Below are 13143 nucleotides of genomic sequence, written 5' to 3' on the forward strand. Positions count from 1 at the left end.
GGGGGAAAGAGACATTTTAGATATATTATATATATACATATATCCATTTATCCATATGGATATATGGGCAGAGATAGGAAAAGGCAAGACAGGTTCAGACAGGTGGCTTGAACCAAGGAGTGACATAGGAAAGTGACTAAAAGTAAAGTTCAGATCATAGAAGGGCTTGGTTTATCCTAGATAGGTTTTCTTTCTGTATTATGGGTTTCTTTGAGACTCTCATAAAAACCCTGGACTTCTTCTCTTTCTCAAAAAAAAAAAAAGTTTTAAGTGTATTCGTAAATCTGTATATAATTTCAGGGGTTCACAATCCCTCTGAACTCCCAGTTAGCACTGAAAGGATGCGAGCAGAAGAAAGGTGACATGTTCCAAACAGTGTTTAAGAGTGTTTCCTTTGCCTAAAAGGGAAATTACTGGTAGGAAGGTCAATTGAGAAACTATTTCAACATAATGCGAGCAGGAGCTCTTGTAGGTCCTATGCTAAGGGGGTGGCTCTAGGAGTTCATTAAGTAGGTAAACTAATATTTATTGAAAGCTTACTCTGGTACTCAGTGTAATAAGGTAAAAATGAGAAGATAAGAGCACTGCCCTCAACTAGCTCCAAGCTGGGCAGGATCACCAAGGCAAGCAGCCGTATATACGTAAATGCAGAGGGAGTCAGAGCAGTAGCAGATTGTCTTACTCAGAACTTTCCACTGGCAAGTTCTAGAAAATCAAATCAATGTCGCTGATATTATATTCAAGGCACATCACAAAACAGCCACAACTCACCTCTCTGTTGTCATTTGCACTTAAGCCTCTATCACGACTACTTCAACACAGGCACACACAGGACTCAGCCAGCCGGAAACTACTTTTCCTGACACTACTTTTCCTGCAGGTCCGTTACTATTTTTCTCCAAGTAGTTTTGCACGGTCAAATTCCTATGCACCCCCCGAGGCCCAGTTTAGGTGTTGTCTTCCTTGAAGCTTTGTCCAGTCTCCCCGTTCATTCTGCTCTGAGTTAACTGTGTGCGGCCTCAGTAACACTGAGCAAGCAGGGATGTTGTCTTTCCATCTCACCCTGGGAGGTGCCCATCCCTGTGGTGGCAGGTGCTTAGTATCCACTGAGCTGAAAGGCCCCGGCAGGGAGAGGATGGAGCCAAGGCGCATTTGGGAGCCACCGTGAAGCCTTGGCGGCTGCAATCACACAAAGACAGCCTAGATGTCCCCCCTCGTGGAAGAAGCTGCTCGGGGGACAGCAATGCAGGCGACTCTGGGCACACATCATGTGCCTTTATGGGGTTTGAAAACATAGGACATCTACGGCCAGGCAACTAGGGTCAGCCTAGCTACAGGGGCTGCAGACCCCACGGGGACAGGATAAGTGTCACTGTCACACCGCTGGTTTGTGATGCAGACCGCCACATTTCTACCGGATTGTTATTAAGAAAAGAGCTTACTTGCAAAAGTCAGGTGCTTATGTGGCTTAAATCTTTTGGAACTATTGATTGTAGGGTCCCTCGAGTGGCTCTTGCTTTTAATTCTTTAACAACTGCAGGTGACACTGAAGCGTGCCATTACCTCGCCTTGCTTGCGCTATCCAGATACACAGCCGCAATCGGGACACCTGGATCCCTTGGCTTGACCGCAGCAACAACGCTACGGGCGCAGGTTTCCGCCTTTGGGGCACGAGAGGATGTGGGTGCCCTTGCAGCGCAGTCATGCAGGGAAGAGGTCCTCCCACGCGGAGGCGCGCTACCGAGGACCCAGCCCTGACTGCACCCACCCCGCCCACCAGGGCGTTGCCAGGTCCTGCGCGACACTCGGCTCTCTCGCTCCGCGCGCGCTTCCCGCCTCCAGGAGCAGAGCCTGACTCCCGGCTCGCGGGCGCCCCGCCCCGAGGCCCCGCCCCTCCCCGCGGCCCCGCCCCCGCGGCCTCGCCCCGCCCCACCTGATTGGCCGAAGGCGGAGGGGGCGGGGCCGGACCCGGGAGGCGGGCGGCAAAAGCGCCGGCGGAACGCCGCGAGAGGGTGGGTGCCGCGTGCGCCTGGGGACCCGCTCGGGATGGGGACGCGCTGGGCGACCCTCCGTCGCGCGGCGGAGCTCCTGGTGCTCCTCCTCAGGTGCTTCCGGCCGGCCGAGCCCTCTGGCCGCACAGGTAACCGCGGGCGCGCCAGCCTGCCGGCCGCTAGGGCCCTCGACGTCGTCGGGTCCGCCGACTTTCCTCGGTCCGGGTTAGGGCTGCGCTTTGGGTCTCTTCCCCTCTGCTTTCCTCGGGAGGGGGCTGGAGCCCAGCGAGTGAGCCGAAGGGGAGGGCCGGGGAGAAGGCGCTCCGGGGCTCTCCGGTGAAGGGGGGGGCGTGGAGGACGGGGGGGCCGTGGAGGGCAGGGGGAGCGTGGAGGGGAGGGGGGAGCGTGGGGGGGAGGGGGGGAGCGTGGAGGGCGGGTAGGGGAGGGGGAGAGCGTGGAGGGCGGGGGGACGGAGGGGAGGGGAGAGCGTGGAGGGCGGGTAGGGGAGGGAGAGCGTGGAGGGCGGGGGGGCGGGGAGGGGAGGGGGAGAGCGTGGAGGGCGGGGGGACGGAGGGGAGGGGAGAGCGTGGAGGGCGGGGGGAGCGTGGAGGGGAGGGGGAGAGCGTGGAGGGGAGGGGGAGAGTGTGGAGGGCGGGGAGGGCGGGGAGGGGAGGGGGAGAGTGTGGAGGGGGGGCTGGGAGGGCAGGGGGCGTGGAGGGGGCACGTGGAGAGCAGGGGGGAGGTGGAGGGGGCGGGGAGGGCAGGGGGTGCGTGGAGGACGGGGACGTGGAGGGCAGGGGGCATGGAGGGGGGACATGGAGAGCAGGGGGGAGGCAGAGGGGGCGTGGAGGGGGGACATGGAGGGCGGGACGTGGAGGGCAGGAGGAGCGTGGAGGGGGGTGGAGGGGGAAGGCAGGAGGCAGGAGGGGGCGTGGAGGACGGGGAGGGGCGTGGAGGGCAGGGCCTTTTTCGTGCTGAGGGAGAAGAGGCCACCGTAGAGAAGGCGCACAGCCCTTTCTGTGCCCGCCCCCCCTTCCTTTTCTTCTCGCCTCTAAAAGCTGGCTTTCCTGGAGTAAAGGGCTTCCCAGGACCCCCCAAACCCCATCCAGCCCGTCTCGCCCCTCCCTCGCCTCTTGGTCACCTGGGCCACTGCGTGTCTAGAGGAACTGTCTACCCACAGCGCCAAGGATGATTAATGATTCCCCGACTTCGCTCCGTGTTCGCCAAAGGTGCACGTCAGAAGGAAGTCAGGTTAAGCCATGTCTTCCAAAGTGACCATGACCATAATTCCGTTATGATGCCCTCCCCGAAAGCCTTGAGCAGCGATCCTTTCTTCTAATTGGCTTATCAGCTCCCAGACCCCCACCCCACCCCACCCCCAGGAGGCCCAGGGCTGCAAGTTCCAGCGCAGGTCACTTGGCCGCAGACCTCCTTCCTGCCTCCCTACTGCGGAAGCAGGACCAGGAATAGACTCTGCGCTGATGCTCTGGGTAGTGCCAGCCTCACCATCCCCCCCACCCCCCCGCCGCAGCAACCGGGGTTTGCTTTTACTTTCTTTTTGCCTTGGCAGAAGGTGCCCCAGAGGACTTTCTTAGTCGCGCTGCATAGTGGGCAGTCATTGAGCCATCACCACCTACCTCTTCTGTTAATTTTGCTGTATTGAGGAAGTAAAAGATGCACAAGGAAGTCTTTGAAAACGGTAGGCTCCTTGTGGCTCTGATTTTCTCCTGGCAGCTAACGTGGATTCCTGCCAGATTTAGACTTTTCTCAGAGAGTGATAGGAAGAAGCTTCCCAGGTATGAGTGACATCACGCCATCTACATCGAGGACGTTTTAATGAATACTGTCCTGATTCACGCTGCTTGAGGGGTGCGAATCCCCAAAGCCCTTCACTGGCTGTGAGAATTCTCTTCCACCTGCCCCACAGTCCAGGGAGAAAAACCTCACTGCCACGACTAACTACAGTCAAAACACACTAACCTTTCAGTCACCAAAGTCTTGGTTTCCCTCTACCTACTTCCGGTTTAGTCTTAGCTGTTTTGTCTCCCCTACAGAATTCAAGATTAAGGATTAATTTTTGCAATCTCTCCAATCCCTGGCCTTTCTCATCAACCCAAACCAAAGAGCAGCAGCTTAACTCCATTATCCTTGCACAATGTCCAGGCAGGTATTTGTTTTCCTGCATCCTTCCTTACCCTCAGCAGCTGCTCTGGTCAGCTTACATGTACTCTCAGACCAGACCTTGTGGTCCCATTAAGGAAAGCGCTGGAGTTTTGAAACCCCAGCCATTTGAGTAACTTGTTTGGCAGTGTGTCAGCTTCATCATACTGGTAATGGCATGTACTCGGTTACACGTATGCAGCTAGGTTTGTGCGGATAGTCTGGGTTGCTCAGTTGCTGAAGGAGCTCTTCTGTGTCTTTGGGGAAATGCCAATTGCTTAGTTTACTTTTTTGCTTCCTTGGGGAGCTAATAGCTTGAGGTAAACCAATCCTTCTGGGACTCCTGAGGTTCTTACCAGCCCATACCACCCAATCTGAACCCCAAAACTTTCTGACTCCTAGTAGACTATCATGGATCCAAGGTCACTTCCAGACCTGTTTTTGAACTGGCAAACCCAGACTTCTGACTCTTCTACTCCACTTGTACAGTCGGCGCACATGGAGGCAACTCCACAAAATACTTAACATTGCGAGCTGTAGAAGTTCCCCCCAAAACTAAAAATGCTGCAATCTTCATCCTTTTGCCTTCATCTCCCTTTCCATTTGTCTGTGATTATAAAATGTTGATGTTCAACTTCTCGGGAATGTGCAAGGCTCTTTTGTTTAGGTAAGAAAAAGTTACCTAATGATTAGGCAATAAGAGATAGTTTTCCTCTAATGGGTATGGCATACTAAAAATTCATTTTTAGTATATGCTACTTAACTATTTCGTCTCAGACACAACTAGAATGTTTATGTAAAATGTAGCGTATAAAACTTGCTACTAGGGATGCTTCTTTTTATCAACCTCTGCCTTTAAGATTTGCCCAAATATTGTATGTGGAAGTAAACATTAAAATTCCCATTTAGGGGAAGCCCTGGTGGCCCAGCGGTTTAGCACCACCTTCAGCCCAGGGCATGATCCCGGAGTCCTGGGATCGAGTCCCGCGTCGGGCTCCCTGCATGGAGCCTGCTTCTTCCTCTGCCTGTCTCTCTGCCTTTCTCTCTGTGTGTGTCTCTCATGAATAAATAAATAAAATCTTTAAAAATAAAATAAAATTCCCATTTAGGACCAATATGAGGTAACATGAACAAGATGCAATCATGCTCTGTAATTACCTTTTCAAAATGTAATACATTCCTGAAATATTTTATATACCCTTATTTAATACATTTTCTTTAAAAAGGAATTGTTTTCAATCCTTCCCACTCTTCAATCCACCATCCCAATAGGGTCGCAAGACTCAGGCAGACTGAACAGCTTCTGCCAAGGGTAAGGAAAGATATGGGGAAACACCATGAGAAGACATGTATTATTTATGAATGCTTATACATACATTATGTATGAAGGCTAATAGCAAGTTTCCTTAAATCATATCAATAATTAATATTTGTGCTAAGTGACCACTATAGATGTCAAACATTGTACAGACTTGGTTAAAAGACAGATTTAGAATAAGGCAAGTATTTATGACCATAGATGTTTCAATTAGGTAAGAAGTTTGGCAACTCCTTTTTAACATAGCTTATGCATGCTACTCCACACCTCTCCTGTACACTTTCAGAGTTTCTACAAGCTTGTTAAGTCTATGGGTGTCCCAGAAGTAAAACATATAGTAAATGGGAAAGAGTAAATTTTCTTTCCCTTCCAAAGAGTATGAAGTGTCACTGTTCCCTAAGTCAACATGCCTGATACTAAAAGGATTAGAATGACCTAAAATGCTACTAGCATTAGCATGACATAATAAAGTTGTGGACATCTGTTCAAGAACAATATACAATGAACTTAGCAAAGACCAGTAAAACCTGCAAGGCTAGGAAAACTGTTGTCTTATGGAAGGCTACAATGTTACTACTATATACTATCTAATATATATATATATTTTTTTCTTGCTTTTATCTTAGATTTGAAGATACAAAAACCCTGAGGATAGTAAGTGACTTCCCCAAGGTCTCCCAGCTAACTGGTAGCTGAGCTAGATAGGTCTTTAGTCTAGGACCCCTACATCCTTATTCCACTGCTTCTACTATACTAAGAACTGTAGCTAATCTATTGAATTCTGCAAAGGCTATTTGAAAAGTCTAAGAACTTCAAACCACAAAGGTAGCAAAGCTGCTGCTAGCCTAGTTCACCTATCTGGGTCCAAGGGGCATAGAGCAGAGTTTCCAGAAAAGAGAACAATGAGACCATAGGGCAAGGGAAGGGAAGGTTCCAGCAAGGGTGGTGGATGCCTGCTTTCCTGTGGAAGCTGACTTCTTTTTTTCTGCAGTAATTCCTGATACTTTGGAATGCGAGATTTATTTTGGAGAAGTGAGAGAGAATAGTTTAGGAGAGAGAGAATACTTTGAGAGACCCTCATGGGTCTAAGTGGATATTAAATGTGTGGGAGAAGGACGTTGGAGAAACTGTGAGTGATAATCTTCTAAGATAGTATGTTTTCCTTTTTTGTTATCTGTCCTCCCAAATTGTGTCCACAAAGTAGAGAGTGGCAGAGAAATGTCAAAGAAAGAAGAGTGAAGGATGGAAGCTGATATGACAAAGACACCTAGCTGCAGCCCTGTGTGATATTTTAAAATACAGATTTGAAAGCAGAAGTAATTTAATGTTTTTACGGGATTTTGTGGTTGTTCCTATTGTTTCTCTTGTTGTTGCCACTGCTGTTTAAAACAAAAAAATTCTCTTTAATTTCAAGTTCAATCTGAAACTTGACTTAATTTTATAGTTACTATTTATATGGTGAAATTTCCCCTCAAGTCCTTGGTATGAGAATTTTTAACTCTGAAAGCCTGTGAATTATTATTAGAAAAGATATTTCGCGTTAGTAAAATCAGTGTTTGTGAAGCTGGCATCAAAATGAAAGTGCCGTTTGGGAACTAAAGTTTTATGGGTCCTTCTGCTGAACCCTTTGGTTCATTGACAATGATTGTTTACATTTGTCGAAAATATTTCAGTTTTACTCTCACCAGCATGAACTTTTGTGCTATAACTTCAAAAAAATTTTTTTTCTAAAAGCACTGGCCAAATTGTTCAATTGTAATTTGTTGTAACACATGTGAATCTTGTTCCATAAGCTCAGGTGTGCAAGAAACAATGCATTGCTTTATTTTCATAAAACCAAATTAAATTTTATTCTGAAGTCCTATTCTACCAAGTTAACAGAACTTCAGGTTCTATCGTCACTGAAGTCTTCCCTAATTCATGGGAAACTACCAGGGAAATATTCAGGGAGGTCTCTCCTTTAGCCTCTAGCTTATACTCGATGCTTCTGAGTTTTCCACTGTGCAAACCTTCTGGGTGTTGGATTCTGTATCTCAGGTGATTTCTGGAGCCTAGGCTCAGCCTCCCTTTATGATCCACACAGTCAGCAGCCCCCTGGGCCCCTCCTCACAGACTTCCCATCACGTTCCTGAAAGTATGATGGTGGAGTTGACCATGAGTCCCTCCTACCCTCAGAATCCAGACCTTCATTTCCTCTCATCCCTTTACCCCACTATTCTACTTCTGCCCCCTCAGAAGTTTCCCCATCTCCTCTGAGACAAGTTAATGCCATGTAATAATTTACCCTGTCATAGTAGCTAAAGTATAAGCAAAGCAGAACTGCAGCCCTGAATAGGTGCTCGATGTTTTTCATTGACCTTAGACCACCTGTCTAAGGCAGATGAAAACTAAAAAGCTTCTTTATATCATTAAATAAAGTATGTGTGGGAAGATATTTCATGGAATAACAATAACAAATATACATATTCTAAGTGCTTTACGTATATGAGCTCATTTGAACCTCACATCTACCATATGAAGTACTATTTTACAAAAGAGAAAACTGAGGCATAGTGGTTAAATAACTTGCCCTGATTGACATGAGTAATAAGTAGCAGAGGCAGACTATGAACGCTGGCAGACTGGCTCATGCTCTTAACCCATGCTATACTGTCTCCCTGGCTACCACTGTCCTCTGACCTTGTGTAGTACACTGCAGTTGATAGAGTTTGGAGGGTGGGAATAGTCCAGTGGTGCTCAGACTCTCATCAGCAAGCAGGGGACAAGGCACACTGACCACACAGTTCAGAATCCTGAAATGTCTTCTTTGACTATCTTGACTCAGGCAATGATCCATTCACCATCATCAGTGAAAACACGGGCAAGTGCATCAAGCCACTAAATGACTGGATAGTAGCGATGGACTGTGATGGAAGTGGGGACATGTTGTGGAAGTGGGTGTCCCAGCATCGGCTCTTTCATTTGCAATCCCAGAAGTGCCTTGGGCTAGGTATTACCAAACCCACAATTTCCTTGAGAATGTTCAGCTGTAACTCCAATGCCTCACTGTGGTGGAAATGTGAGCACCACTCTCTGTATGGAGCTGCCCAGTACCGACTGGCTCTGAAGAATGGACATGCTATAGCAAGTACAAATTCATCTGATGTCTGGAAGAAAGGAGGCACAGAGGAAAACCTCTGTGACCAGCCTTACCGTGGTGAGTATTGGAGAGGGACTTTAAATCATTTGCTGTTGTGTTTGGTAAATGTGACATTAAACATGAACAATTGATTACAAATAAAGTCTTGCATTGGTAAGGGAGCTAGCATTCAATTCCAGGCACTGAGCATTAACATTGAGCTACCTATGTGAGATCGGTGCTAGTTTTCCCCTTTTACAGGTAAGGCTAGAAGGGGTTAGGTGCCTTGTCAGAGATCACACAGTCACTCTGTAGTAAACCTGGGGTTTGAAATCTCTATGATACATGAGCATATGTATTTCCTATGATTACATTCTGAACTGCAAAAGAAAGGAAACATTAGAGTAACAGGAAATCCTTTATACAAGAGGAAATTCAAATGACCTAAGGAAATCAAACCTATTCTAAGGTTAAAAAGGAAAAAAAGGGCAGCCCAGGTGGCTCAGCAGTTTGGTGCCACCTTTAGCCCAGGGCCTGATCCTGGGGACCTGGGATCGAGTCCCACGTCCGGCTCCCCAAAGGGAGCCTGCTTCTCCCTCTGCCTCTGTCTCTGCCTCTCTCTCTCTCTCTGTCTGTCTCTCATGAATAAATAAATAAAATCTTTAAAAAAAATAAAGGAAATGTATCTCTCCTTGCCTACAGATGTTTATGTAATGGAAAAACTTTAAGACCTCATGTGAGTTTATTTTTATTTTTGGCATGGCTGTCACACTTTGATGTTTGTGTTTATGATTTTAAGAGTGGACTTTGCTTTCAAAAATAAATGCAGTTGCTTTCAATTGCTTTCAATAAATAAATACAATTGGCCCTTGAACAATATGGAAGTTAGGGGTATTCACCCAAAAGTTAACTACTAATAGCCTGTTAACTAGAAGGCTTACTGACAATGATAATAGTTGGTTAACACATATTTTGTATGCTGTATGTATAACATACTGCATTCTTACAATAAGGTTAGCTAGAGAAAAGAAAATGATATTAAAATCATAAGGAGAAGCGCCTGAGTGGTTCAGTCAGTTAAGCGTTGGACTTTTGGTTTCGGCTCAGGTCATGATCTCTTGGTGGTGACATCAAAGCCTAAGTCTGGCTCTGCACTGAGCATGGAACTTGCTTAAGATCCTCTTTCCCTCTCCTCTGCCCATCCTGTCCCCACTTGCACATGACATGTGTGTCTACATGTGTGTGCTCTCTCAAAAAAAAAAAAACTATAAGAAATAGGAAATACATTTACAGTGCTGTAGTGTATTTATATATAAAGAAAACACAAGTGGGCCCTTGCAGTTCAAACCCATGTTATTTGAGGGTCAACTGTATATGAACATTGCATATGAGAAAGCTGATCATAAACTTTGTTCTGGGTCTAGAAACTGGATTATAACAAATTTCCAAGTTTAAAAAGAATGAATTGATTGGGGTGTCTGGGTAGCTCAGTTGCTTAAGTGTCCGACTCTTGATCTCAGCTTAGGTCTTGATCTCAGGGTCATGAGTTTAAGCCCTATCTTGGGCTCCCGGAGTTGGGCTCCATGCTGGGCATTGGAGCCTACTTTAAAAAAAAAAAAAAATGAGTAGGTTTATTTTTTTTTTATTTTTATTTTTTAGAGTAGGTTTATTTTTTAAACCTCTAAATTTAATCAGTTATCACCCAAATAAATCTTTTTCATCATGTTGCTCTAAATTACATTAAATGTTGATATGTAAATATATATTTCATCATCTTATTTAAGTCAACTATTATCTCACTTTTGCTCTTTGTAAATTTACCTAGCTTTACAGAGATTTTTCTTTTCTCTCAAAGGTCATTTAAGCTTAATTAACACCTTAGTCTTCCAGTTACCTGCACAAATTTCTCTCCTATAGTAACTATTTCTATTTCCTACTGAAAATGCATCTGATTTCTGAGATGTCAGGTTCTATTCTTAGGGGAAAATGTTAAGTTAGAGAATCAGAGACAGGGTTTTCCTTTTCTTTAATCCTCAATCCTTGAGTAGTTGAACAAGTCTGTTTTTGCTAGCCAGCTTCCTCCTATATATGCAATGGAATATTACCCAGCCATCAGAAATGGAATCTTGCCATTTGCAATGACATGGATGGAAGTAGAATGTAATATGTTATGTATTATGTTAAGTGAAATAAGTCAGAGAAAGATTACCATATGATTTCACTCATATGTGGAATTTAAGAAACAAAACAGATGAACACAGGAGAAGGGAAGGAAAAATAAGATCAAATACAGTGGGAGGCAAACCATAAGAGTAAGAACTGAGGGTTGATGGGGGAGGTCGGTGGAGGGATGGAGTAAATGGGTGATGGGCATTAAAGAGGGCATTTGCTATCATGAGCACTGGGTGTTATATGTAAGTGATGAAACTAAAGTCTACCTCTGAAACTAATGATACACTATATGTTAACTAATTTGAGTTTAAATAAAACCTAAAAAGAAAAAAAAAGAAGCAATTGCTTTCTGGATGCCACTTAATGGCAAGTTTAAATTTTGCACTTTGAAAGCCTTTCTCTAACTTGGTAGCTAAGAGAGAGCATGGAATGAAAGCGAAAATGCCTTTTAAACTGGATTTATTTCATTCTATTTGTTTCGTTCAAACACTAGAAAGGATAATTTTCTTTGTGGGGTCTGTCTCCTGCCCCAAATTCTTTTGAGGGATACAGTTGTAATTATAAATTCCTTTAGTCTCCAGAATTTCAAACTAAAATCTATTTTATGCATTTGTAATATCTCCTGAGAAGGAGACTTGTGCATTTCACTCAGCTGCCAAAATGATCAGTAGCACAAAAAAGGTTTAAGAACCCACCTAGGCTACCAGCAAAAGCCCACAGACAGAAGGTGTTTCTTGACCTTAACAAATCCAATATTTGGAACACTGGATTTTCAAATAAGAAATTTAGAGATTTCTGAGAAAAGACCCACGTTCCGACTTATCGCCTCCTATCTCAAGTTTTAATTTGCACAGAAGCCATGGTCAAACCTGCCTCCTCTTCTTCATCCATTTCCAGGTGATTGGTACCGTCCCAGTCATGCATGTCAGAAATCTACGAGTCACCCTAGAGTGTCCTGCTTTCCTCTCTCACCATTCCAATGTAATCACATATTAAGCCCTGGCAGTTTTTCTCCTTTATATTTATGCATTCCTTTCCTGTTTTTAGATTAGAGACTACCGTCTTAAGTTAAGGACTTTATCTGGGACAGTTCATTCAGACTCCTTGTTTTGGTTCCTGCCCTGCCTTTTTCCTAGCTGTATAGAGATAAGAAAGATAAGATACTTGAGTGCCAGTAGACTGAAGTCCAAGGTTATCCAGCTTGTTATAGCAAAGCTACCGTTCAACCATGACTGAATTCCCCAAATATAGCTTTTTTATTTCTATCTTGGTTTTTGCTATATAAGCTTTTTTTTTTTTTTTTTTTTACTTCTAATATAAGAAAGATTATTTGTCATTGTGGTCTGGGTTGCCTTTCTCTCCAATCCCCATCCTGTGAGTCGTGTTTATCTTAGAGAAAACTTTGGTTGTATAAATGTTACAAATGAACTGTGTTTGCCTAGCATCCAGATATGCATTTATATCATTAGGATATCTTGAGCTCACTCTGACTGTTCAAATTTTGACTTTTTGGCAAATTGAGAGGAAATTGAACTGTCTACATTTTGAATAACTCTTAGGAGCCTGCCAACCCCTTTAACCATTGAAGCTATTTTGCCTCATGAAGAAATTAATGTTAGTTTTCCATGTAAGTGATTGAAATCACAAATTTGTACCTATTGTAGAATATGCTGTTGTTTTAAGAGTGCTATTACCATAAATTCACACATTCAAGACAAGATTCTTCTCAGAAAAAGCATGTCTCTCTAGGGAAACACATGGGATTTAAGAGGTGTAGTAGCAGTGAAGAATGTGTGAGAATGAAACTCTTCGTTGAATAGTTAGCATAATTTAGCTGCTACTAATGTGGTGGTTGTTGTTATATGCCTATCATTCTTCAAAGGATATTGTGAATAGGAGAGCTTTTTAATTGAAGCCTAGCTTTGAGCTATGATACATAACTTGAAACCTGAGAAGGCAGCCAGTAAAGTCACAAGTTGTCCTTAATGTGTCAAGGACTCTATATTGAGAGAGCCAGTTCTCATCCCTGTCACTTACAGTTTACTGAATGTCTTACTTTACACTGCAAAAATGGGGATTTCACAAAAAAAGTGTAATACTTGCCCTACTACTCTCACAGGTTTATGGTAAAGAAGGAGTGAAATAAATGTATGTGAAAACACCTCATATAACAGAAACACAAGATTTTTTAGGAAGAAACTGTTGGTTCTACAAGTAATAGTTACCGTGCTCAGAGAATCCTTTTATGTGCTGTTATATAAGAAGTGAAGTGGTCATGAGCTTTGGTATCCTTAAAAATGTAACATAAATGATAAGCAGTTTCCCTGTGAAATAAAAGGTCAAATTATTTTTTAACAGAAATATCCTGTCCAAAATCATTTACA

General features: G+C 44.4%; 1 protein-coding gene across 3 annotated transcripts in view; it reads left to right on the plus strand.

The window, feature by feature from the left end:
* The first annotated feature begins 2006 nt into the window (after positions 1–2006).
* LY75 (lymphocyte antigen 75) overlaps positions 2007–13143 on the plus strand; it is a 130732-nt gene continuing 119595 nt past the window's right edge. For all 3 annotated transcript variants that reach the window (XR_008662137.1, XM_055307917.1, XM_055307916.1), the window contains exons 1-2: positions 2007–2140; positions 8294–8665. Coding sequence is in view for 2 of the 3 variants with exons in the window: in XM_055307917.1 (XP_055163892.1) it covers positions 2047–2140; positions 8294–8665 (466 nt within the window). In the remaining variant the exon portion in view is untranslated. The remainder of the gene's footprint in view (positions 2141–8293; positions 8666–13143) is intronic.

The sequence above is a fragment of the Nyctereutes procyonoides genome, unplaced genomic scaffold (assembly GCF_905146905.1).
Source record: "Nyctereutes procyonoides isolate TBG_1078 unplaced genomic scaffold, NYPRO_anot_genome, whole genome shotgun sequence".
Taxonomy (NCBI): Eukaryota; Metazoa; Chordata; class Mammalia; order Carnivora; family Canidae; genus Nyctereutes; species Nyctereutes procyonoides.